At 40.2% G+C, this 27,561-nt stretch overlaps 2 protein-coding genes and 1 long non-coding RNA gene across 6 annotated transcripts in view; 1 reads left to right on the top strand and 2 right to left on the bottom strand.

The window, feature by feature from the left end:
• On the bottom strand, positions 1-22,145 carry LOC106935597 (kinase D-interacting substrate of 220 kDa-like). 3 transcript variants are annotated; one of them, XM_015016138.1, is made up of 23 exons: positions 21,918-22,145; positions 16,371-16,519; positions 15,679-15,777; positions 15,113-15,211; positions 13,722-13,820; positions 12,782-12,880; positions 12,572-12,670; positions 11,135-11,332; positions 10,943-11,041; positions 10,643-10,741; positions 10,175-10,273; positions 9,930-10,107; positions 9,686-9,850; positions 9,238-9,417; positions 8,813-8,978; positions 8,118-8,269; positions 7,156-7,256; positions 6,891-7,076; positions 5,983-6,123; positions 4,389-4,617; positions 4,200-4,291; positions 909-1,053; positions 1-199 (listed from the first exon to the last, which is right to left on the bottom strand). In XM_015016138.1, the coding sequence occupies exons 2-23, from the start codon at positions 16,500-16,502 to the stop codon at positions 33-35; spliced, it is 3,024 nt and encodes a 1,007-aa protein (XP_014871624.1). In that variant the 5' UTR covers positions 16,503-16,519; positions 21,918-22,145; the 3' UTR covers positions 1-32. The 3 variants fall into 3 exon arrangements, with proteins under 3 accessions (XP_014871624.1, XP_014871626.1, XP_014871625.1); XM_015016140.1 differs by having other exon boundaries at positions 4,230-4,291; XM_015016139.1 differs by lacking the exon at positions 21,918-22,145 and adding an exon at positions 19,397-19,499.
• LOC106935599 (uncharacterized) overlaps positions 14,694-27,561 on the top strand; it is a 13,650-nt gene continuing 782 nt past the window's right edge. Inside the window, exons 1-2 of the long non-coding RNA XR_001421929.1 lie at positions 14,694-14,705; positions 21,662-21,664. This is a non-coding gene — a long non-coding RNA (uncharacterized LOC106935599). The remainder of the gene's footprint in view (positions 14,706-21,661; positions 21,665-27,561) is intronic.
• Positions 25,553-27,561, bottom strand: part of LOC106935598 (membrane-bound O-acyltransferase domain-containing protein 2-like) — a 32,740-nt gene continuing 30,731 nt past the window's right edge. For both annotated transcript variants that reach the window (XM_015016141.1, XM_015016142.1), the window contains 2 exons: positions 27,093-27,244; positions 25,553-25,804 (listed from right to left, as the gene is read on the bottom strand). In XM_015016141.1, coding sequence (XP_014871627.1) covers positions 25,639-25,804; positions 27,093-27,244 — 318 coding nt within the window. In that variant the 3' untranslated portion in view covers positions 25,553-25,638. The remainder of the gene's footprint in view (positions 25,805-27,092; positions 27,245-27,561) is intronic.

The raw sequence follows: 27,561 nt of genomic DNA, 5'->3' as shown, positions 1-27,561 counted from the left end.
TTCAGCTGTACTGTAAAACCGAGCCGGTTGAGTTACCTCTCGTAGATGGTCTTGAGTGTGACCTGATCCGACACGGCCTCGGCCTCCTCCAGGAACAGGATGATCCACGACGTTCTGTACGGCCACTCCTCCGTCAGGTGGATCCACGACGCCAGGCGGTCCCAGCTAAAGAGGATCTGATGGGCGCGCAGCAGGCGACCTGTCCGCGTCGGGTCAAAGGTCACCGTTCACTCTGATATGCATTTCATCTAACCTCTAACATTTACCGTTTGGGGTTTTTACAAACAGATAAACTTCAGATCGATGCTTTTTGAGCTGAATATTAAAACTTCCTGTCTTTAGATCAATAATATTCATCTGTTCTAGTAGCGCTAGCATCAATTAGCTGCTTTTTGAAGGATGAGTTTGATTTCCACGTCATCGCTTTTCGTTTTGCATCCTTTCAGTAGCGTATCGTTCCCCAAAGTTTTCGGCTTGTGACATTAAAAATGACGCAGATCAGAGATTATAAAGTCATAATAATACAAGAATAAAGTCACATTATTATGAGTATAAGGTCAAAATATTACAAAAAGTTTAAGTGATATCAGGATAAAGCTGTAATATTACTAAAATAGTAGTTTTATTTTACTAAAACAATAGTTTTATTTTACTAAAATAAAATGTACTAAATTTTATTTAGTAATAAAATTTATTTGCTAAATAAAAACATCATCATAATCATAATATATTAATAAAATAAAACTTTATTGTGATATTATTTTGACTTTATTCTTGTAATTTTCTTTCTTAAATTTTCTTACCATGGCTCCTAATACCCTGTCATGTCAAATAGTATATATTCTATGGTGTCTGAGTTGTGGATAAATAAACTAAGATATTAGAGTTGCTCGTTTCTGCTGCCTGACCTGTGATGGAGACGATGTTGAGCAGCCGCCTCATGGTCTGGGGGCTGATGTCACAGAACCAGTCCTCCGTCACCAGCAGCTTGGTCAGGTCGAACGACATCTGCCTGGTCATGGTCCTCTGCATCTGCCGCCGCCGGTACGTGTCCTGGACCAAACCGCAACAGAACAAGTGTTTCCGGTTCACAGAGTGTTTTCAGAACAAACAGACTCATCGTTTCTCAGATCAAATTCAATTAAAAATTTAAATCTATTAAATATTGTCCGATTATCTTAAAACAATCGTGGACGGTGATGCTATGGGGAGGAAGAATCTCCACTAGCAGTCAGTCTCGCAACACATTTGGAGAGGCCTCTGACTGAAGAATGCTGCTGTGTGACAGCATGACATGCTAACAGCTAAAGATCAATGTAAAGATATTCCACAGAAACATGTCCTGGATAACAACATCAGTTGCTAGCAAGCTCTGCTAATATCTGCTTTCAAAAATGTTAAAAAGTTTAACCAAAATGGGCGGAGTCAAGAGACTGAGGGGCGTGGTCACATGTGGGTATGAGCGAAGGGGGTGTGGTCAGAACGACATTTTTAGATCAGTTACTCTATGAAAACCTGTCAATGTTTAGAAAGCCGGGGAGACGTTGGGGTAGGGGATACAATCTGCTCTTTGGTACTGCTCTGCAGCCTCCTTCTCAGCTCCTCTAGGTCAAAGTTCAGGTATTATTGAACTTTCCAGATGCGACACCTTGTTGCCACAGTTACGCACTATAACCGTCTGTAAGCAAAAAAGTAAGAGTGTAAATCCTTCCAGCTGCACTGCATCCAAACCAAAGGGAATAATTACCAAACATGAAATGGTTCAGCCCCAAAACCTGAAGTTAGTTCAGTTTATCTCCTCCAAAACCAAGGTGGTGGCATTATGATGCTGAGGGCCTGAGACATTCCATGATAAAGTGTGTTTTGAAATAGACAGTGTTTCAAATCATCAAACCAGTTTAAATTTTAGTCAAACACGACACAAAATGCTGGAAACAAACTGAAGATGGCTGCAATGCTAACCCAGTGGACACAGGTTTGAACAGAATCTCCCAGTTGGTACAATAAAGATTCATCCATTAATTTACGAACCACTGACCGCTGGAGAAGAGTCACGACACACAGGCTTGGTCCTGACACAGATCCACAGCAGACATCTGTGTTGAAACCAGACAGCTGTTGTGGTCCAGAGCCAGCGCCAGCCTTTTGGTTCACTTTGAAGTTCTAACACCAGTCCCATGACCTTTCTCAGAGCGGCGCAGCATATGGCCACCGCTAGGTCAGAGCGGCTAACCGTACGGGCAGCAGCGTGTGCCTCGGTTCGCGGAACAGGTTTACTTATTTTTGTGATTTGAAAAGAAGAAGCAGCAGGTTTGCACACAGAAAATGTGCAGTGCACATTTTCACTAGTCTGCTAATGACAGAGCTAATTTTTAGCTTTGCGCTTTAGCATTTTAGCTTCCCCTAAATGACCTTTTCCTGGATACATCCTAAAGCACTTATCTACTTTGCTGTTTTGTGAACATTCAGTGGAATAAAGTTTGATATCTGTGTTGATGCACACTTGATGCTGTGCAGCAAATGATGTTTATTCTGTACCCAGAATGCATCACTGCACCGTAAACAGTTTGAAATCCACTGAGTCCTGCCCTGACTGAAGTCCTATAGAGGTTTAATCAGGCAGTTAGCAAAACTCAACAGCTACAAACTGAAACCACAAAATATCTGCTTTAAGGATCTCTTCCTGAAGAGAAACTGGGATGACGGGCGAAATTTGGGCCTTTGGGGCGATTTAACAAATGTTGTATAACTGACACATGGTGGCCATCAAAATGGCTGAAATTAGCACGTTAGCATTAGCTTCCACTAAATGCCACTTTAGCACTTTAGTGTTAGCACAACTAATGATTCTGATCAGTTCAGTGGTAGCAACTGTAGCTAAAGAGTTAGTAAAATTAACTCTTTAGCTACAGTTGCTACCACTGCATTCGCTATAAATATAATAAGCAGTAATGTTATCTACAAGTGGAAAAGCTGCAATAAGTGAATAAGTTTCATTTTTTACTTGCTTACTTGAAGGAAAGGCTTCCTCCTGCTAAGATGCTGATTTCTACACTGAGACAAAGAGCCAATAGTGACGATGTTCTAGATAACGACCAAACAAACAGGGAGCAGCGAGGATGGGGGAGGAAGGCTCACAGGAGGGAGGGCAGCATCAGCTAAAGCAGCAGAGTCACTTAGCCTCCTGCCAGCAGACCTGGTGCCAGTGTTTTGTCACAGGGACCCACCGCTGCTAGGCCTTGTCATTAGGCTGTGGCAACACAGCAGGAAGGATAAACAGCCATTACATCAATTACACCAGGACCTGGCCGCACACCGAGCGCCTCGTCCATGTTGTCCCCTCCGTCCTCCGGCCAGCCAACACCACGCCTTCGCTACCCCCCGCCTCAGGCAGGAAACGGAGCAGATAGAGCTGCGTTTCCTGACCAGTGAGTTCAGAAGGAGGCAAAAACAACTACAGTCATTTTTATATCAATACGTCCAATAAAACCAAGAGCAGTTTGAAAAAACATTAGTGTTTTAATAGTACTTAAGGGGTTAACTTCACACAAAGTCGTGGTTTTCATCATTTTTTTAGCAACAAAAATCTTAAAAGTGTGGTGTGTAATTATGCCTCCCACCATCACCAGTTGCTTAGTTAAGCTCCGTCAGGCTGATGGGGTCGGGGGTGCAGCTTACTTAGACTTAAAGTTACAAGACACCCTAAAACGTTCAATTCTGACTAAAATCTCATTATCTAAGAAAGATTTTGTGCCAAAAAATGTAATGGGCATGTTTTGTATAGGCCATAGACTCATCCTAAATGTTCAACTTTAACAATTAAAATGAAGCAAACGTCACTTCAACTCCTCCTGAGCCTGAAAACAAGCAAGAGTTCACTTCAAATACCTTTGTTTCCCTTTTTTATTATTTAGTATAATTTAACAAATAGGCCATGTAGCCGTGTGCGTGTGAGCCAGGTTTTTATATCCTTGTGGGGACCCGTTTCTGTCTACAATGTGGGGATCGCAGCTACTTGGTCTCCATGAGGGGAAATGCTACTTTTGGGTCAGGGGTCAGGTTTAGGGCCAAGGTGTGGATTAACTTTTGTTCAGGGTAAGGATGTGACAGTTAGAGGAAGGGTTAGGATGAAGAACATGAATGGAGGTCAATGTAAAATCCCCACAAGATACGAAAACACGACTGTGTGTGTGTGTTACCCTTCGGTTTAGAGCAGTCTTGCTGCCAACCTTGACTTGATCCTGGGCCAGGCTGATCATAGACACCCGTCTGTCCATGTCATCATGACACCCTGAAGGAAAACAATCAGAGAAACCGGTTAGCAGTTAGCCAAGCCTGCATTAATCTGCAGAAACAACCTGCTAGCTGCTGCTAGCTGCTGGGCGTACCGTCGGCCTCCCCGTTGGTGGGCGTGGCCATGCAGAGCTTCTTGGCGCGGCTGAGGCCTCTGCTGTTGAGGAAGACCGGCAGGTGGACGATGTTCCTCATGTAGTCGTGGCCGTTGATGTTGGAGTCTCTCAGGACGCTGTTCAGGTTCTGGTTGATGGCTTTGATGATGATGTGAGGGTCGCTGGCGAAGATGGAGATGAACGGACCCTTCGAGAAGAGAACCCGCACCTAAAGTAGAAAATAAAAGATCAATAAAATATTTTTCTGATACACTTTGAACTACAAACACCTAAAGAACTACACTTTTCTTCTTTCTCACATTTCATTTTGTTTCTGTTTGTTCACTTAGTCTCAACACCTGCATCTTATTCATAAATAAAAAGAACACTCCAAATGTTAATTTAAAAGATTAAACTGATTAATTGACAGAAAAACTAAGCCTTAATCAAGCATTTTCAAAGCCTTTAAGCACCTTTATGCACCTAAAACTTTAACATAAAAAAGAAGATGCATGTAATCAGGCAGCAGTGAACAGCTGGAGGCAGCAGTCAGCTGTGGCCTGTAAAGCTAATGACTCCTGTGAGAGCCGCCTGTCTGCAGCGCGAGGCCGGGGATTTCCTTTCTGCTCACTAAAGAACATTGTCTGGGAGTCACAGGACTTCAATTTCAGCTCCATGCATTCATGATTTGTTAAACTCTGACCAGCAACCTCAGGTTCAACCCGAGGGCAGAGAATCTATGCACCTAAAGCTCTTAAAGCTGCGATTTCCGCCATAAACACGCCGCGTCACATGACGTCTGCAGCTGAAACGCACCGACATGGTTTCTACGACGGGGGAAAGAAAGGAGTAAAAATCCCCCAATAACCTGCTCCTTTGTTTTTCTAGAATAGAATACGATCTCCAACAAGCTCAGAAAAAACATTGAAATGTTAAACTTTTAAACTCAGAAATGTTTTATTTCTAATGTTGATCTCAGCATTTCATGTAGCGAAATTTCTGGCTCAACTGTTCAATTGAGCTCTGGCAGTTTAGCAAAAATATATATTTTTTAACAAAAATATTATAATTTCTGTATAAATGGGGTTGTTAAATCATTGTAGATCAAAAACATTTTGTAAAAAGTGTCTCATATGTTTGAGTTATTAAAATAAAAGCCAAAAATCTCCAGACTGTTGATCTGTATTTAGCCCAGTTTAAGGAATGAATGCACCCAGGCTTCAGAGTAAAAGTCACCAGATGTTGGCAGTCTTGTTCACCAACACTGTGTTGTAACAAAAATATCCAAATTTAACAATATTATAATTTATGAGTGAAAATCTTGTCCCAAATTGGCACTTTTGGCAGATGAGCTAAGTTTTTCCTTGCACTGAACTTTCCAATAGCACTCTTCGTTTCAGAATATTTATGAGTGAATTACATAATTGATCACTGGTTTTATGTAATATTGAAGTATTTATTGGCTGTAAACCACCAGAACAATAAAAACCATTTAAATAAACGTCTGTTTGTGATGGATCTATAAAATGAGGTCAAGCCACTTGGTCTCATGTTTGTAATCGTCCTGGACAGCAGAGAGGAGGACGCCGCTCACCGTGTCCAGCATCTGCAGAACTCTGTCCTGTTCGCAGGCGTCCAGCCCGTCGATGATGACCGCCATGCGCGTTTGGTTCTGGGTGAAGCCGTCGATCGTTTTGGCCATTTTGGACATCATCTCCACTTCGTGCTTCAGGACCTGGCGAGAAACACGAGAAAAACTAATTCAGAGCAATTCAGCTCCAGTTCAGGTCTTCTGAACGGTGAAATATTTAAAGTGTCGACACAACCATCAAAACCTGAAGGCTCAATACATGGCTGCCGTTTTTCAAGATGGCCGTCATGCAGGCTTAGCTTCTGTAATGTTTTAATATGTTTAGCTGTTTAGCATTACCTTTTGCTATACATTTGGGTTTATTAAAACAAATAAAACAATTAGCTACTCCTATGTTTTATGTGTTTAGCGTTAGCTTCCACTTTTTTATGCAATTACTGGTTTCTGCTTGTGCTAATTTTTTGTTCTTAGCAGTTTAGCATTAGCTTCCTTATGTGTATTAGCACAGCTAAGATTCTTATTTAGCAAATTAGTGGTTAGTGAAGCTAGCATTTTGGTTAGCTGTGCTCACCACTGTCAATAAGTAGTGTTGATTGAACTGCAACCATATATTCTCTATAGAACCATGGCAGCCATTTTGAAAAATGTCCATCAGGAAAAGAAAACACAAGATGAAGAAGATATGTGTGGCTTTCTATGGTTCAAAATATGAAACCAAACATTAATCCAATTGGCCAAGAAAGCCATGGTAGCCATCTTTAAAAATCTAAAAGTTCTCAGTAAACATAATTTCTATGGGTCCAAATATATATGATTGGACACTAAAACTATTCATCTGGCTAATTTAGTGCAAAACTGAATTTTTTATCTTGAGAAATGTCTGGTTGAATTGGTCCAGTTGATGTCTTCACCTTCATAAACCCTTCGCTCTTCAGCTTATGCAGGTTGTTGGCGGCGCCATGCAGCCGCTTCCTCTGGGAGTTGAGGACGGAGTCGGCCACCTGCCACCAGGTCCGGAAGTTGATCAGCAAGGCCAGTCCGACCACGCTGGCCATCGCTATCAGCACTGCGTTTACCGTCAGGTTTTCAGAGTCCACCTAATGGAAAAACAACAACAACCACATTAAAAAAGCTCCAAACTCCAGAATTTTATATGATTTTTATCGCTTAACTTACCCTAAAGATGGATAACAGCACCACGCCGGTGATCAGGCATCCCAGCGTCAGCGAAACAAACACGAAGGACGGCAGGCAGCAGGTTTTCTTCCATTTCTGACCTGAAGTTTTGGAACACAAACACTGATTTTAGAGAAACAGATGGAAATTTATCACTTTAAAACAACTATTCTGCGTTTGTTTATTTTATGTCACAGATCAACACAAAGCGGTTCATAACTGGGAGGAAGAGGGAAGGATTTCAGCAAGTTTTAGACGCTTATGATCTGAATTTGAAGCATTTAAAATGATTTATTTTATTATTCAACACCAATAAAAGGCTGAGGACTGTGCTCAGCCCCATTTACTCTGTTACCCATAAATACTTCACCCTTAATTCAGCAGTCAATTGACTTTGCAGATAATAAAGCAAAGATTAGACATTTTTATTTTATAAGTTTCTTTTTTATAAGTCAAACTTGAAAGTTAAAATTTAAGTTTGTGAAATTTGAAAGGTTTTATTTCTCATCTGACAAAAGAAAAGGTTTGTAAAAACGATTTTTGAACTGTACTGCATTTTAAGCAAAAAATGTTTTCTTACTTAAAAAAGGACATTAGGATTTTCCCTTTCATATGTTTATTTTACTAGCTAAAATAGCTACGACACAACGGGAGAATTTTTATTCCATTACTTGATTAATTACCAGAATAATTGATAAATTACTAAAATAATTGTTTACAGAGGCCCTAACTGATCACAGTAATGAGAGCAACGGTCTTCAGTCAGAGGCCTCTTCAGATATGATGTGAGACTGACTGCTACTGGAGTCTCAGTATCACAGCATCACCTTCTGACCTTTTTGACACGTTGTGGAGAAATTTAAATATAAGATTTGGAAACCATCTGATATTTGCTCTAAGAATGTTCATCTGCTGTAGAAGCTTTTCAGCGGCGGCGGCGACAGCTAAGGCAGCCATGTTACCTTTGATCTCATCGTTCATGAAAACCCGGAACAACCTGGTGGCCAAGAAGCCGAACTCCACCTCGCAGGCGTCCGACAGCGTGGCGATCATTTCAGCCAAAGACGTCTCCCCTCCGACGCTGGACAGGCGGTTATAGTCCGTGAACAAGAACCTGTCAAAGACAAGAATAAAGGTCTTAGCGATGAGGCATCTCTAGTTTTAAAGATCCACCATTTTTTTCTATTTTTAGGACTTAAAATAAAAAGAAAATATTTAGCAAAAACAGGATGAAATTTTTTTGTATGTGACAGAAAATTTATTGCATTTATATACATTTATCATCTCAAAAAAATCCAGATTATTTTTAAAGACAGATTACATTCTGTGCATTTGAGAAGTTGAGATGGTTTATCAGATTAATGGTGATTAATTGATTATCTAAATTATTCATTATCAATTAATAGTTAACTTGAGTATAAATGTTTATTTCCTTCATTTCTTGAGGGACAGCTGTGTTTAGAGAACCTTCATAATTCATTTTATTTGTTGTTACCGTTTTATTTACAATATTTAAAATAATTGATGGTTGCTTTCCTATTGTCAAAGAACTCAAGAGTTGAACCTTTTACTTTCTTTGACAGAGGAATTAAATATGTAAAGGTCTTTCCGTAACTGTCCGGAATGTTCCGGAGACTCTGGTTTCCATGGCGATCACCTGACAGGCAGGGCTCGGGCGGTTTGCTCTGGAAGATCCAGCGGGTTCACGAACATGAGCTTGAGCAGCAGCTCCATGTAGCCGATCTGGCGGGCCAGACGGGTGCTGATGACCCAGGCCCAGTGCCAGGTCTCCTTCTCACGCCGGCTCCCGAAGTACACCAGCACTGAGCAAAGACACAAGCAAGGCCAGCATGATAAATGCACACACAGGTGGGAAATGCGCTTTATGTTGTAAAAGTTAGGAAAAACTAAGAGCTGCCATCACCAGGCATACAGCACCCTCTAGTGACCATTTCTAATAAGACTTTATTAAGATCAAATAACACAAAATGTTAGTGAAACAGTGAAAAACAGTGAAGTTTGTGGCTGTGGTGCAAGTTCAGGAAACTGCAATGGCATTTTTCCTCTCGTTTGTTTCCTCACCAAAGAAGGTGTAGAGCAGAGCGAGGAGGCTGAGGGAGACGGCGATGGCCAGCCTGGGGTCGACGGTGAAGCCCAGGATGATGGCGACTGAGCCGCAGAGGAGCAGCGTGAGGAAAACCACCAGCCAGGAGAACTGGAACAGCGGTTCGATCTGCTGCCCTGCAAAGGTCTTCATCTCATCTGATGAACACAAGGACAGAAAAAAACACAAAACCAGTTACTAAACTCCGAAATGATTCATCGTTATCAATCGATTATTGATCTAATCATCAACTAAAAAAAGTTTAAAGAGGTTACATGAGCAATCAGCAGAATGCGCCCATTTTTTAATCCGATTAATCGACTAATCATCAGAATAGTCGATTAATCTGTAACTAAAATAATCACTAGTTGCAGCCCTGCATGTCTGTGGAGAGAAATGGTAGGAAAAGTCACTTCCTTTTCTCACCCTCCAGCTTTTTGAGGAGGAAGGACTTGCCGCTGCCCCACTGGGCGTACAGACCAACACAGATGGGCGGCTGCATGGTGGGCTCACTGAGGATGTCCGCCAGAGCGCTGCTGTACAGGTCGTAGCCCAGCATGTCGCCGTCCGTCTCCGTTGGGGAAAGGTGCTCTGTGAAAAGACGAAGAGCCTCTGAGTAAACGTAAACGTTTTCCAACAGCAGCACTGAATCTGGAGACGTGGCTCATACTGGCTCCAAATATCTGCGTCAGGATGCTTTTCTGGTGGGTGCAGTCGATGTTGTACGGCGTCTCTCCAGCTTTGTTGGGCCGGTACAGGAGGCGGCCATCTTTTGGGTTCCTGAGCAGCAGCTCGGCCAGCTTTCGGCTGCGCCCGCGGATCGCGATGTGCAGGGCGGTGTCCCCTTTCTAAAAGAAAACATGCTTACAGCTGAGCAGAAAGACCGGCGGCGGTTCAGGGTGTGCAGAGCCGTACCCGGTCCACTGCAGACACTTTGGCTCCTTTATCCAGCAGCAGCTCCACGATGTCGATGCTCCTCATTTTAGTGGCTTTAATAAGCGGCGTCTCTCCGTCCTGGAAGGCAAACAGAACATGCAGTTTATACCTAATGGGTTTCAGCTTCTGGAGGAAAGGAAATTTATGCATCTACAGCATAAAGATTGTTTTAACTCCACAAAGAGGAAATACGTATAGTCACACTTATTACTTTTGCCCTGACGTCACGTCTCACATTTTATTCATATTTAAAGGTCAACTGCAGTAAGTTGTACAACTTATTGTTGTTATTATGACTTTATTAAAGCAGGAGACATTCAGACTCCAGTAAATATCAAGGCAGATACGAGTGTGATGGAGAATGTTAAACTCATGATTTTACTCCAGAATGTTGCTCCGTTGGGTTTCTAAGTTGTGGTTTTTAAACTTCATTCATAATGCGCGTACCTTGGTGCAGCTCTCCGTGTCAGGATTGCACTGCAGGATGTCCCTCACCATGGCAGCGTTTCCTTTCTCCACTGCCCAGTAGAGGGCAGTCTTTCCATCCTAGAGTGGCAAGAACAAATACTCCTGCTATTAAATAAAAAATACACTTACCATGGAGAGGGGTGTATTATTACAGGTGAATATTTATCTTTGTGCAATTCTAATCCAAGGAAGAAAGTTTAAAACAATAAAGAAAGACAATATAAACGGACAGAGTTGCATTTCCCACAGAGAACCCATGGAGGGAGGAACGGCCCCTACCTGGCCCCTCACGTCGACATCAGCATATTTGTTGAGCAGAGCTCGGACGATCTCCACATGTCCTCCTCTCACCGCTCCGATCAGCACCGTCTCTCCACTCTGGAACAGAAACATGGCAGACAGCGTTATGCATCGTGAGGAGCCGCCGCGTCGGAGCGTCCCGCCACATCAGAGCATCCCGCCGCGTCTCACCCGGTCGGGGTTGTTGACGTAGGTGCCGGCGTCCAGCAGGTCCTGAACGATCTCCGTGTGGCCCTCCTTGGCGGCGATGGCGAGCGCCGTGTTGCCGTCCTTATCGGTCATGTTGACGTTGGGATTCCTCTTCAGCAGCTCTTTGACGACGTCCGTGTGTCCGCCTTTCACCGCCACGATCAGAGCCGTCATGGAGTTCTGGCGAAACAGGAAAACAGAGATTTCTGAACTCAAACATTTTACCAGATTCTTCCTGCCTCCTCTTTTCAGAGTTTACAATATAAAAGTCTCTCTGCAACAGTCAGTTGTGTTAATCCATCTGATTATTGATGGAACTTTATAAGAAATATTTTATTTTTTTACATATTTGCTGAAACCGTCATGTGGTGTCAGAATATTTTCAGAAATTGATCTCTGCTTTCTCCCAGTGCCAATGAGAAACAACCAATCAGAATCTTAAAAATCTCATCTGCAACAATCTGCAGCTAATTTACCCTGTTGTGATGCTAATGCTAGTTAGCATTTCCACCAATGACGGATAAACTGTTTTCCTGCTACAGTACCTTGTTTCTCTTCCATTAACACATTTAGCAGCGTGTACATGAGGATGATTGACGGTGCAAAGACCTTCTTCCTGGCTCTGATTGGTTGTTTTCCAGCCACCTGGTGGCCATTTTATAGCATAATCAAGTAACTATGTTTCCTTCAGTTGTTAAAGAAATCCTATAAAAATATGAGAAATTTTACTTTGAAATTTAACACCTTCAAATTGGTCCTCTGTCTCTTTAAGAAGCTCCACCTTCAGGAAGTCATCCCAACATGGCTCCTTCATTAACCCTTTAACAACATTTTCACTGAGCAGTAGCTCCTATAATGAGCTCAGCAGAAGTTTGCTATTGGCTACAGGCTAGTCTGAAGGAGTAGAGTGGGGGAGGAGCGGCGCCTCGAAGGTGGAGCTTGGTCCACCCAGGCGTTTTGCCCAGCTGAATGGTTGCCATGGAGATTAAAGGACTTCCTAATATGCATGAAACAATGAGGCAACACCCCAGGTGTGTTTTTCATGAAGGAGAAACATCATAGCAAGATGGAAAGCTCAAAAAAGTCGATTTTACATAAACCTGTACATAAGGGTAAGTTTAGGGCCAGCGGCTACTTTCCTGTTTGACAGTTTAGTTTCTTTGTTGTGCCGTATTCATAGCCCAGTGAAACAGGAAGTCACTGATTACTAATGAAACGTTTATAACTCTAATCAAATTAAAGAATAAATTATAAATAACTGAGTAACACTTGTGCTTTGGGTGCAATTTAATTTTGACAACGCTGATTTGTTAAAAATAACTTCTTTAAATGTTTACGTGAAAGCTTGGATTTGCTTTTTAGTTGTTAATCGTGACCGATGTGAGTAAAACATGACGGCGATGAATGGAAACGACTCACTGCTCCTTCCTGATCCACATCAGCTCCGTTGGCCAGCAGGTGCATCACGCTGTCGTAGTTTCCCTTCCTGGAGGCCCAGATCAACGGCGTGGTGCCGTACTGGAATAAATGCATTACAATACATAAAGGAAGAGATCGCCGAGATAAAGTGGTTGTCTCTGCCCTGTGTGGGTCTGAAACAGAGATAAACATCTGCGAGGCGTTGGCTACCTTGTCTGAGCAGTTGACCTTCGCTCCATACTGCAGCAGGAGATGGACGATCTCTGCATGGCCGCGGCCCGCCGCCCAGATGATCGGGTAGACGCTGTACTGTTGGGCCGGAGCAGAGCTGATGTCACCAAAACTAACGACCAGCGCCAAACAAATGGTTGCAGCTGCTTTAAGCAGCAGGAGGAGGAAAAACTATAGTCTGTAGTTGTGTTTACAGTACGGCTGAAACGATTAATCGATTGTTGAAACTGGTTTAGTAATCGATTAATCGCTAACTGGAGCACACAGACTCGGAAAACAGTCCAAGAAATATTAATATTTTGCATCTTAGATAAAAACACCTTGGTCTACAAATATGATCCACGCAGAATGCTTTAATTTTGATACACAATTATTAATCTGTTTATAAAAAAATAAAATAATCAACCCTAGACTGTATTGATGTTAAATGAAGCAGAAAGAGCCGAACGTTTAACATCATTTACAGTATTTATTATCTGTGGAAGCATTCACTAAGTGAACAAATGTCACATTTTAGGCAACAAAATGTTTTCATTTTACAAAGAAATTGTTTATTTGAATCTCTTACAGTAATTCTACTTAAGTGGTTAATGAAAAATATGGAGAACGTCAATTATTAAAGTAATTATTAGTTGCAGCCCTAATCTAATTATGCTCTATAAACTGCTTATAAGAAAGAGAAAAGTCATGCTGGTTGCTGTATAAAATAAGGAATAATTGGTTTATAAAACATCTGCAGAATGTGATTTTCCATTAATCGATTAATCACAAACTAAAATAATCGTCAGTGTTTCTGAGTTCCACCTTTGTAAAAATGTACACATCTGATGAACTCATTTTGTGCATCAAAACAATCCCTGTAAAGCAGAGTTTATGTCTTTAATGTGATAAATAAGCTGATAATTTTCGTTTTCGGCACCTGCCCAGTGATGTTGGGATTGGCTTCTCTCTCCAGCAGCAGCCGGGCCACCTCCGTCCGGCCCTTATAGGCGGCCCACATGAGCGCTGTCCAGCCTCCCTGAGCGGCAAAATCCAGACACATCAGCACAGGAAGCAACGGCAAACAAAAGAACCAGAATTAGAGCATTGAAACAACAGAAGAGTTCAACCACACCACATCTCTGTTTTGCGGATTAGACCAAATTCAGGCAGACTGCTGCTATTTCTGGACAGTGACACACTTTCAGGTGAAACACAATGTGGTTTATTTTAATCCAGCCGGCTCTCCTGACACATCTTCAACTGCACATGAGTCAACTCCCTTCCTGTTTATTATTTATCTACCATTAGTTCTGTTTTAATGTCGTTCTGAATGCATTAAAAGCCACCAAAGCGCAGAAACGGCGTGTGAAGGAGAGGCTGGATGAAAATTAAAAACTCTGGTGCAGTTCAGGAAGCAGCAACTGTCTGGGTTTCCTTATCTCAGAAACAAACATCAGAGCCAAGGCAGCCGGATTTAAGTGGATGGATTTTCTATTAGACAGGAGAACAGAAACTAATCTGATTTCATGTCCATTTTGAAGAAAGTGAATTAGGTTGTTCAGGCATAACTGAGGCGCCACGTCCAACAGAAGAGGGAATATCATGCTCCCAAAACATGTCAGAATTTAGGTCCATTTTAATCAATATTTAGCTCTTGCTTTCTAAAAAATGTACTGATATAGAGATTTTATCATAAGTACTTCAATTTATTTTTCAAGATGGACGCCGCCTGTGAGCCTTTTAAAATGATTATTGACAGAATGTTACCCATTTTCACGACCTGAATGAACTTTGTCTCATCACATTTTTGACTTTTTCCATCATATTTATACAACTTTAAATAATAAAATGTTTCAAAATCGTCAAAAAAAGAGTCTCACACCAGCTCAGAGACTGAGAGACAATCGTCTTAATGGTTAGCGTTAGCCTCCTCTATCTTTTTAACGTGTTTAGCGGTTTAGCGTTAGCATAGCTAAAATTCTTGTTTAGCAAATTAGCGGTTAGTGTAGCTAAGTTTTTGGCTAGCTGTGCTCACCACTGGTGAAATATAAAGCTGGTTTTAGTGCATAATACGAGTCATAATATTACAAGAATAAAGTTGTACGACAATAAAGATTTTAATATTACAAAAATAGTATAGTTGTAATACAAGAATAAAGTTATTTTTATTTTGGTCCATAAAATACAAAACTTTACTACATTAGTCCACCTGATGAAGCAGTTTTTAAATATTAAAAGATTGTCTTCATCAGTTAAGTACTTTCTTACTTTTACTTGAGTAATTACGTTTCACTTTTGATTAAATTTGGCGTTTTAGATTCTCCTCACCATGTCTCGGTGCTCCAGGTTGGCGCCGTTCTCCAGCAGTTCCCTCACCACCTCCAGGTGTCCCTCCTTAGCGGCGGAGATCAGCGCCGTCCAGCAGTCCTGCACACAGCGCCAAGCCGTTACTCTGACGGACCCGGACCCAGCTCCGGACCCGGCCAGATGCCGATACCTACCAGCTGGTCGTACCAGGTGCTCATGGAAACCCGGTGCCGCATCGCGACTCAGTCAGACAGAAACGCAAACAGAGAAACGACCAGAACCTTTCTGTTCTCCTGCTGTAAGCTGGAGTGATCTGGTGTAATGGCAGGTCAGGAGACGGTAGTGTGTGTGTGTGTGTGTGTGTGTGAGACAGAGAGAGTAAATGAGTGAGTTGGAGTGTGAAGGGTGTCGGCTGGTGAACCGATGACTTCAGCTGTAATGAGAGGTCATGGTGGCTCATAATAACCGACTGGTGACATCATCAAACATCAGAGCAGGTTGTTTTCCACTCGCCGCTATGCCATCAACAGGTGTGTGTGTGTGTGTGTGTGTGTGTGTGTGTGTCACCGTGTGTGTGTCATGCTCACCACGTCGTCCATGTTGACGGTGGCGCCCCTCCGAATCAGTTCCTCCACGATCTCCAGGCTGCCCAGCTCTGCTGCCACCATCAGCGGCGTCTGTCCGCTCTGCAAACAGAAACGCCGGGTTTTAACACCGATACGAAAAAAATAATTTAAACAAACACTGAAATCAAGTCCTGAATCCAAGCATATTCATGGAAAGTTTGGTGGAGGGAAAAGGGTTCTGAAGCGCCCTTCGGCTAATGAGTTTGGAGGATACTGCACTCTGTTCCTGGTCTGGGCTCCTTTTGCATGAATTACTGCAACAGTGCAGCGCATGGAAGAGATCAGTTCATATTTCGATGTCTTATTTTAATTTTAATTTTTATTTAATTTTTTAAATGACAATATATCAACTACTTATTTTCAGTAATTCAACTCAGAAATTTAAATTTAATAATTGAAGTTTCTTTAAATTTAAAAGCAAATGTAAATTTAATTTCAATTTAAAGACTTTTTTTTTTTTAGTCTTCAAATTTGAATAATTTAAATTCTCAAAAATTCTAAGAATGTTTTTTTTTTAGAATTCTTTAAATTCTTGACATTTACATCTAGAATTTAAAACCTAATTTAAATTCTTTGGGATCTAATTTATTCCTGGTAGCGTAGCGCCGGAGTAAACTGGAACCCAAACGGCCCGGCCAGTGGTTCTGACTCACGTCGCTCCTGCAGTCCACGTCTCTGAACTTGTCCAGGTGAGTCCTGATGGCGTCCAGGTTGTCCTCCTCCACGTAGCTGAACAGACTCTGGACCACCAGAGAGGTCATCTTCAGGGAGGTGGTGGTTTCCATGGCGACCGGCTAAACTCCTGAAACAGGATTGGATCCAAGTGAAGCTAAAAACGCCACTGGAGAAATTCTGTACAAAGAAGGTTTTTTTTACTTAAAACCAAATTTTTTTATTATGCTAATATGTTGTTCTTAAAGCAAATTGGCTTTTAATGGATCACCAAATTAGTTGACGATCATTTCAGTAATCGATTAATCTGATTAATCGATTCAGCCCCGACAAAAAAAAGAAAACAGTTACTGAATCTTTTTTTATAGTTTTTTCAAAGTCAGAACTGCAGTCCAGAAGTATTCATACCTCTTAAACTTTCTCACAAGAAGACTAAAGACAGGCCTTTAGCTTGAGGACTTCTGCAGCTGGTTGCACCGATTTATTTATTTAGGGGTGTCCGTGTACAGGTCAATGCTACACTTTTAATTGTTTTGTGTCATTTTATCACAAAAAAATCCCCCCAAAATACAGACAAAAGTGTGACAAAATGTGGATAAACTCATGAGGATATGAATACTTTTTCAAGAATCCACAGTAAAAACAATTAAAGTAGTTGAAACATGGAAACTTCTGTGAAAAGAAAGCATGAATACCCATAAATCCCTCATTAGCATTAGCAGCGCGCTAATAGGAGTTCGTTAGCTCTTCTGCTTGGTTGAGGCGGTCTGCTCATTTAACGAAGCCCCATTAAAGAAAACCAAACGAGCCAAAAGTCAAACAACAGACTCCAAACTTTGGTATTCAGATGCAGCCGGCGCGGTCGACCGCGTGCAGCCAGAAGTGGGTCGCACTGAACTTTGTCTTCAGGAAAGAAACAAAACTACAACTGCTACAAGCCTGGGCAACAATTTACTGAGCAGACAGAGAAAAGTAGCAGCAGGGTTGTTACTGAAAAATAAAAACAAAACTCGCTTCAGGGATTTCATCTGCAGCAGCTGATGAGTCTTTAACTAAACCAGGAGAAGAAAAACAACCATCTAATCATCTTCAGTAGAAACTTTTCCTCCTTCCTGAAAAGAAAAGAAGCCCAGCTGCTTTCTACCCGAGCCATTTATTGTTGAGCCATTTATGAACCGTTCAGACTAACGACACAAAAAAGATACAATCAGAGCTCAGATGAGTTTGTTACCCTGTGAAAATAACTCCAGAGTAGTTTTAAAAGGTTTAAATCTATTATTTTCCTTCTTACGGAAAGTTTCTGTTTACGTCTTAGAAGGTATGGAAGCCCATGTTTGACCTGTTTTGCTTTTGCATTTATAGAAAAAGATATAAAACTTTAGATATGAACATGCATGGAACAACCTTAAAAACTTTATACTGTAGCAAAGAGACTTTCAGTATTCAAGATGCCGCAGGAACTGGCTGGTACATGACTGCGAGGAAACGCTAAAGAAAAAGTTCCTGCATGTCCCTTATGGGGCTCCGTAGAAAATTAATGAAAATGCCAAAATGTGAAATAATTGAATCAATTTTGCAAAAATGTTTTTTACGATTGTTTGAGGTGATTCTTTGGTTTTCCGAAAAAGTACTTTATCATCACGACTTTTTTCTCATGCAACTTTTTGCCTGAAATTTGTTAAATTTTTTCTTAGCTGAATAATATTCTGTGGTAAAATGCAGAATAATTTCTGACATACAGAATTTTTACGTTACTACAGCCATGCGTAGCATCAACCGCTGACGTAATCACGCTTAGCGCAGCCTGGTCGGTTCGCTCCAAACCAGATGGAAACACAGAAAATTCACTTTTTTATTTTTGGTGAAGTTTTAAAAGTTTTCCCAAAATTTGTGTGATTGTTTGATGGAAATCAGCAACTAAACAGCTGATGCAGATACAAGTAAAAAAAAAATTATGGTACAATTTTCAGTGTTTCCTCAATGTTAACACCTTCTATCAAGCATGTCTTTTGCTTTTCATTTATTTTAACAGCAAACAGGACCACAAACATCCAGTACTTTTTTCTAAAAAATAAATAAATTGCCGCAGCGATTTAATAAACTTGGGTAAATAAATCAAAAATAATCCATATCCTGTTCTTGTTACTGAAAAAAAAAACACACAAAAAAGCTAGAAAAAAATTTTATCTGAAAAGGTTTATAGATCATTTTTCTACAAAAATGAGATTATTCTCAAATTTTGCACAGGAAATAAGAAAAAATTTGTATGTTTTTGCTGTTTTAATTGTAAACATAAATAAAAACTTTGTGGCCCATCAGAAACAGCTGAAAATCTCAACCAGCTCATAAAGTGTATTTTTATACATTTTATATGTTACAAACTCAGAAAAAGAAAGAAATCAGAAATGAAAACCTCAATCAAAATTCATTTTTATGCTTTTAAATTGTTTTTGATTGCTTTTTACTTTTAAGATTTCAGACGTTTTATCCCAGATCCATCAATGAATCTACCGTTCTGTGCTGTAGTTGGATCGATAAACGGCTCATTAATGATTCATGAAGTTCTGCCCATCCTCCAGAATCAGACTCACTTCCTGCACAGAGAGCATCTGAATTAATGAGCCTCATTCTGAGGGTTTCACCAAACAACCAGCAGGATTTCCTGCCGTAATCCTGCTCAGGTTAACGCTCCCTCACACGCAGAGTCACATGGCCGTCGGTACAAAGGCCCCAACAGTTCAGCCAAATTCAGAACCGATCAATCCTTATCTGCAGAACAAACTGTTTTCTCTTCTCCTCCACTCAGCGATCACCTGCCAGCTGCTTCCCAGATCCCAATGAGGAGAATAGAAACAGAGGAAAGTCTTTGTTTACGGTGACGGCAGCCTGTTGACACGCCCTCCTCTTCCTCATCTCTCCCAGCACAATGGATGGGTCACCATGCCAACTACAAACAAGCTTCTCAAACTACTGAACAAGATGAAATCTCAGATAATTACAGCCTTACCTGTGTGGATGGGTAAAGTTACCAGTTCAAGATCAAATCTGACTTCCTGCCCAGTTCAGCCAGCAGTGGCGGCTCACGCTCAGCATCCCCCGCTTTAAGTAGCGGCTGAATATTTGATGAGGGGCTGGAGGCACGCCCAGCTCTTCCCGACACAATAGAGACTCCCGTCCTGTCCAAGAAACGCTTCAAACTGCAGCTACTGACCATTTCAGGCAATCTGCCCATTTTACCGATTATTCTGTCAATTAAGCGGATAACAAAATTGGCACATTCTGCAGGTTTTCATTAAGTAATAAAATAGTTTAGTTTAGTTCATTTAATGGAATTAAATACAAAAAAATAATAATAGTGCAGAAGAGGCAAAAGCCCAACTGTCTTACCAACCAAACAGGACAGAAAAAATAATATAATCCAAGAATAAAACTAACTGATCATACATTTAGGAATCATACAAACATCTACAAAGTATTGATGGAAAGTTAAAACATGTATTCATGAAACAATTTATTGTCTAAAATGAAACAACGGCATTCCTTTGGTGAACATTTGATGATTTGTAGCAAAAGATGCATCTGCAGCTACAACAATGTGAAACAGTTCCTGTCTGATTTCACATCAGCGTCGAGCTGATTTACCAATAACTGGATCAGAAAATGTGATTAATAGGAAATCTTATTTACAGAATTTAAACCATGTGAAGCTAAAAATGGAGTTCAGGGTGGAAAATATTTACAAAGAAGGTTGTTCACCTTAAATTAAATATATTTTTTACAGTTTTGGGTTTGCTCTGATTGTGTTATTCTTTTAGAAAATTAGCATTTTTTTGAGTTTGTAAACTCCAGTTAACGATTAACCGATTCCTAAAGTAGTTATCGATTATTTGAATAATTGATTAATCACGATTAATTGATTCCATCATACTTTAAACCCCAGGTGATTCAGATGAAACACGACTTTTAAATTATTCTAAATTCCAGTTTAGAATATCAGAAATTTGGGTTTTTGGTCCTTCATTCATAATCAAACTTCCTTGTGAACAGCAGAAGAAGAACGTCACAGACTGCTTTCATAATTTACATCCAGATTTCCTGTCTGGCTTCTTCTGGTGCAGAATTACGGCGCATGTCTCAAGTCAACGACGTAAAAGTCAAATAAATGCAGTATGACTGTTCAGACGGCAAACACAATGAGAACTGTCAGATTTTGGTCCACATATGGAAGTGGAACAGGTTGTACTTTTTTGGGTGAAAAGGTCAGAGCAGCAGTTCAGATGACTGTAAAACGTAGAAAAATGAACTAAAACAGTGATTTGATTACATCACAGTCAACTGGAAATAAGACAACCTGAAGCTCACTGACTCAGCTATAAATAGATTTTAAAAAATGGAAAATGTTCTTGTTAAAGTATTACACATGACTTGAACTTTAAACTCGGATCTGGATTTGGCCTTAAGGGTCAAATAAGATTTTAAAACTTCAGTTTAGGGCATTTTTTCCCCATCTGTGTTTCAAAGAGAATTGCATAGACATGTATGATCTACACTCACTGACAGATTATCACAAGGCAGAATGAACTGGAGAAAAAATTATGCCATTGAATTTTTTTAGAAATGAAAACCTGGAAAATTTGAGCTGGAGTTGTATTCAACCTTCCAACAGGACAATCATCCTAAACATACAGACAGAGACTTTATGAGATGGTAAGGCATATTAATGTGGAGGAATAGGAACGGCCCAGTCAAAGTAAGAACCTGAAAATAATGTGCTGTAAGGTGGTTGGACCAAGACAAAATGTGAATAAGGTCAATGGGTGTGAAAATATGTTGCAGGTTTTATCTGGAGTGCAAACAAGATAACAAATCAGTATATATGAACAGAAAAAACTGAAATTATGTCCAGTTCAGCTTAAATAAGGGCAGGCAACACTGGATATGATTTCTAAATTTAACCAGCAGTCAGCTCTTTATGGCAAGTCATGTGGGCACGAAACCGCTGAGGATTCAGTTCCTTGCTACATACCAGCCTGCGGGTCAACTACAAACACAAACATTACATTATTACATTTATTTAATTTAGTTTAGCTGTGATGAAACTGGTTACTTCAACAGGATATTAACACATAAACCAGCGCTGCGAAACTGACAAACTAAAAGTAGGTGCAACGAGTTACCATCGTAACAGGAGGCTTAGAGATTATTATTAAAGTTTATGTTGTGTTTCCAGACAACATTAGCCAGGGTTCCCTCTCTGACAGCGGCTCTGGAGGTCGTCAAACATCTGTCAGGCAGCTAACATATGGCTGGCCCCTTACAGCGACTAAAAACGACCCAACGGCGAAGCTTTTAACAGGGGTGTTACAAACACAGTGGTCACCCCGTTGTTTGCGTAGCAGGAAGTAACAACTTTAGCTAAAAGTGACAAGAAAGGCAAACAGAAGCTAGCTATCCAACAGGTTACAACTGTTTTTAATATTTAATGAGCTTTAAAATCAACTAAACTCACCAAACAATGATTTTCTTACCTGCACACGGCTGCTCACTTCCCGCCTTTCAAGTTATTCCTGCTGGCTGAATCCAGCTAAATGTTATTTTTTCTTAATTAAGACATGTTTGGTCAGAAGACAGTTAAACTGTAACCTGCTACTGAACCAGAAATGTGACGGAGGCTCCGCCTCGTTCCTCTTGCTTTGTTTACAGAGGCGGAACCTTCGGCTTTACACCGGAGCCCCCACCTCACTGCCACTGCCCCGCGGTTATGCCGCCTTCGGTTTACCTCGGAACGCGGACCTGGGAATGACGTCACACCCGAGTTAACAGCGGTTAGTCGGAGAAGGAGGAATAAAAGAAAAAGAAGGAGGAATTACAAAATGGCCCTGCCCCAGCAGCCACTGTTTGAAATCAATTTTAAGATTGGGAAGTAGGTTTTAAACCTACTGTCCAACAGACTTCTCGTCCGGGCTAAGAAAAAAACAAGAATAAAAACATAATATTATGAGAATTAGGTTGTACAAGGATAAATACTCATATTACAACAATAAAGATAAAATTTTACCAGAAGGAAGCTGTGCCATTACAAGAAAAAGCTTAAAAAAGCAAAGCAGTTTCTGTTTCTGACAAGACTACCTGTCATGACTGGATTTTTTTTTTTTTTTGTAAAGTGCCCAGAGATATTTGTTGGGCATTGATTATATACCGGTAAATAAACTGAATTTGATTTAATTATTCTTCCTGGAGTATTCTCATTACCTCCTTTTCCAAATATATGACCTTATTTTGGAAATACAACTCAATTCTAGAATTATGACTTTTTTTCCTCATATATTTATGAATTTATTCTTGTAGATCTTTTTTCTTGCAATGACTTTTAGCTTTGCTGTAGTGCTCTAACACATTATTTTAAATTTTTTCAGCTTAGAGTTGCAGGCACTACATGTAGCATGATAACCACAGGGTAGGGGCGGCTGTCTTGGATCTCGCAGTTTGTGTGAGAAAACTTCTCAAACAAACTTTCAAAAGGGAAGTTCAGCCAATTTTCTCAGAGTTCTACAAACACAACGCAGTTATTTGCAGTTTTACATTTTACAGAAAACATTCCTGTTAATATTTACATGATTTTATTTTCATATATTGTAAATAGTCTGTTTTTAATGCACATTTTGAACAAAAGATGGATGCATGTCTAATTAAAAACTGATATTTTTCCTCACTAGAAAAAAAAAAAAAACATTTCCACATCAAACAGGTTTAGTGTTTAAAAATAATTTCTCTTTATTTCGCCACATCAGAATGTACTCCACTGTTATACAAATAGTTTGATAAATTTCCTTCTGACACAAAAATACCCATTATGTTAGTCTGGCGCGCAAACACACACACACACATACACCCCTACACACATTCTCTAAAACAAGATGCGCTGTTTCTGATTTGGCACTTTGGACGTATGGAGCCGTTTGCATTGATCTGCTGGTATGTGTGGCCATGCAGTGCTGCAGCGCTGCAGCCGCTGCGTTTGTAGCGACGGCGTCTCTCCTCTCGCCGGTGGGCTACAGAACATAGGTTCCTTTGAAAACACGATCAACATCGACAGACCACAGGAAATGGTAAACACACAGAGTTATGGCAGGAACATGGAAATGTTAGAGAAAAAAACCCACAAACAGATCCACACTGAAAGACTTCACTTCTGCTGCTTTGTAGCTTTTAAATAATCCGTAACTTTAAAGAAGAATAACAGGAACCATCAGTTTCAATCTCTTTTATATTATTTTAACAGAAATACCTCCTGAAACAGAACCAACATCATATCAGAAATCTGGAAGGCTTCAGATGAAGATGCAGCAAAAACAGCAAAAGGAAACAGTGTCTCATTCACCCTACAGTAAAATGCACCCTGACCCGAACATTAGACGCTCACAATATAAAAATAAAACCGTTCACGGCACCGGCTGGCTCTGGACTCCAGAGGTCACATCATGTTTTAATAAAAAATATCACATTTCCTCAGAGATTTATGCATTTAGCACACCAACACATTAATCCAATTAGATTGCGGTTAGATTTTTAAGATAAAAAGCTAAACAATCAAAAAATTGATGGAAATAACACAGTTAAAGTTTAACTTTTTTTTTTTACATTTCACCATGTTACATTTAGAAACTCTGGGATATTTTAATGGGATGTCCTTTGATGAGGCAACATAAAGTAGTGAATAACCATGAAGTGGAATAAACTGCGTCATTTCTTAAAGTGTTAAACCAGACAAGGAGAACATCCAATGAAGAACATGTGTTGGAATGGCCTAGTCAAAGTCTGAAATTAACTGGAATTGAGAATCTGGGGCATGACTTGGACAACAGTTTGAGTTTATAATAGGCTGGTAGAGACTCAACAAAAGGTGAATTACTGACTCAGGCAGGCAGAATAATACAACGGAGGATTAGGAATAAAACCAAAAATGGGAGGAGGTCATGTGATTAATTTAACTTAAAATAAAAAAAATTGTTTTTTTATGTTAGAAAGTTGCAACTTTGTGAGAAAAAATTGATGATTTTCTATGATTAAAGTCATAAAACGACTGATTTTAGAACTGAACTCGAGCAGCAGGCCGTTTTTAATGGGTTCCCAGCCCGACCCAGAGAGGTAAGTGGTACATCTGGGCTCTTTGCCCGTGTCAGCTCGACATTTTCCAGGTCCAGAATCCCCGTGAACGCCTCGATCAGGATGCAGGAAACCAGAGAGGAAGAAGCTGCAACATCCTGGACCCAGAAGATGTTCTGATGCAGATCAAACTCTGAGCTTGTCGGGTTTGGAACCTGTTAAAAACTGCCTGCTGTCACTTTTAAATTTGTAACTTTATGCTTTTAATCATGAAAAATTATCATTTTCCCCCTGGAAATGTACAACTTCACAGCAAAAAGAGTTTTTTTTAGTAAATATGGGAAATTAATCTAGAAGTTTCTGATCTGCAATGGCCCAATGCATAATAAATAAAAAACTGATTAAGAAAAACGCGTACCAGTTTTTTTTCCACTTCATAATTATTCACTACTTTGTGTTCATTTATCATATAAAAAAATCCAATTAAACCCATTTTAGTTTGTGGTTGTAACATTTCAAAATCTGTGAGAAAATGTATGTTTGGAAAAAAACGGAAGCCTGTTGTGAGCAAATCAAAACTCCCTTTAACCGTTTGTCAAATAAACTCATGGACTGAAAAAACACAGAACCAAACAGAAATCCAGAACAGAAAACTCTCCTCTCTCTGTCGTTTTAGAGCCAAATCTTCCCAAAAAGAAAAAAACATTAAGAATGTATTTCAAATAGTGTCGTCACAAACAGCTAAATACGAAACGCACAACGTGAACTCTGCTCAAAGATTTTTAAAAAATGAAGAAATGAAACTATTCAAAGATCATAAGGCTTGTTCAAAGTTGGCAGCTGATAATAAAGTTTGTTTCTTTCAAATGGACAAACTTCCTGTTCCAATGACAAAAACCCTCCACATACTGCCCTGAGGAACTCCACCCATCCTACCGACCTCACCTGTAGAGTACATAGAGGGTTTAAGGCAGCGCGAAAGTCACCAGATTACTTCCTGTTTGTCCACGTCAGCAGAGTGACGGCTGTCCTCCATGTTGCTACTAGAAGTTTTCTGTTTTTTCCTTAGAGTGTTTTTTGGGTTCTTGGTTAGGTAATGGGACCCGACCCGGTCCAGTTGTAGCTTGTGACGTGGCGGCGGTCTCATGTGGATTTGTCTTTCTGGTTGCAGTTGTTGTCTGTGCTGCTGTGGTCGCGCTGCTCGTCCTGTGCAGCGTCTTCCTTCGCTCTGGCCTGCAAGCGTCTCGATTTGACGGGCAGAACCAGAACCACGAGGAGACACAGGAGGTGCAAGCAAAAGTACCACGAGCTGCAAAGACAAAAAAACTGCATCATGAATGGCATTTTAGCAAAATCTCTAGATTATCACAGTTTGTTGACAGTTTTTGATTCCAAAATGGTGCAAAAATGGTTGAAACCAAACATTGGGTTCAAGTGATGCTAACTCCCACCTGCAGGTGGCAGTATTTCTTACTCTGCTGCCTCTGTCTTACTTGATGCCAAATTATAGTCTGTGATTGATGCGGTATGTAACAAAAATCAAGCTAATTTAGTTAAATGGAAATAAACGACTGAAATAACACCGTAGCAGTGGTGGAAACAGCTAACTAAGAAGTTAGTTATATTAACACTAACACGCAAATTATAAACATTAGTTCCGCTAACGCTAAACAGCTACAACCTGCTACAACAGTATTTAGCAGAAGCTAACGCTAAAGCACTACGCCAACAGTATTAAAGCTATGCTAAAGTGCTAACTTCAAATCAAATTATATTTGACATTGAAAGACTACAATCCTCAAAACCATTTTAATCTTGACAAAGTAACTTTCTACGTTCTGTATTGGCCTTAGATATTGTATTTATGTTTATTTATTCCTCTCTACTGCCTCTTTTTTTATTTTGTTCCTGTATGTTTCTTGGTTTAAATAAAGTTATTGGAGGGAAAAAAAGAGAGGACGTCAGGAGAGGAAGTGGAACTGCTGTCAATAAACAAAACTTCAGATGTCAAACTTTATCCAACTGAAAATTTACAAATGGGCAAATAAATTAGAATTTCAAAATTTATCTGAACAAAAATATTTAGGGGAAGCTAAGTGAGCTAAATGAAATTATTAGCGGTTTTGCAGAAGAGTGTTCACTGCCGCACCATATCAAGTATTTTGTTCGCATTTCGTTAAAGCACACTCAAAAACCTACATGTTTCATCTATTGAATACATTTTATTCTTCCTGAAAAGGTTATAATAATAATAATTTCATAAGCTCAGTCTACAAGCAAGGAATCAGTGGGAACTGATGATGTCTTCTCATTTCTCTGTGAAATATTTAAACCATTTTATGAATTATGCGCCAAGAAGGAGGGCAAAGGTTAACCCTGAGGAAATGGCTCAAGGGTTAGCCTGCTTTCTTTACGTCACCTGTCTGGCAGCTAATCGCTAACAACCGGGTCTTTATGTCCCAGCACCGACTCGGCCCATTTTATTTCCTCCCATTAATCTGTCTTGTTAACCATTGCAGCCTCCCAGCAGAGATCCAGACGATTAATTCCTCTCATTCCCAGCAGAAGTTAGCGGTTAAAATATAAACAACACGTACCTGTAGAACTTTAGCGAGGGTCCAACAGCGAGCAAGACGAACGGCACCACCGTGTAACAAATGGCAACCTGCGTGCTAGCCCACGTGATGACATCATAGACGCGTTTGTGCGAGTCGGAGACCAAGAAGTACGGTCTGATGTTGTGCCGTACCTAAAGGAGGGGAACATGTTTAAAACTTTAAATTGCATTCATTCAGTTCCTAGAAAACTACAGCAAACGAGCTAAATGACCCGGTTTGACGAGTCAAACATGTCTGCTCATTAAAGGACCGTCTCCCGTTTCTCCATCTGAGGCTGAAGACAGAAGGATCATTATCTTTAGGCAGTAACTGGGTCAGCATTTTCTAGGTCAGGGGTGTACAAACTTTTAGTAACAAAAAATAAATGAAAATCCAGCAAATAAAGTAATCTATTTTTATTTTTACAAAAAGGGAAACAAAAAAGACAAGAAAATAGAAAAAAAAATAA

Source organism: Poecilia latipinna, unplaced genomic scaffold, assembly GCF_001443285.1.
Source record: "Poecilia latipinna isolate Pla-1442-1.1 unplaced genomic scaffold, P_latipinna-1.0 Scaffold1984, whole genome shotgun sequence".
NCBI lineage: Eukaryota > Metazoa > Chordata > Actinopteri > Cyprinodontiformes > Poeciliidae > Poecilia > Poecilia latipinna.
This window is presented reverse-complemented; position numbering and strand designations above follow the sequence as displayed.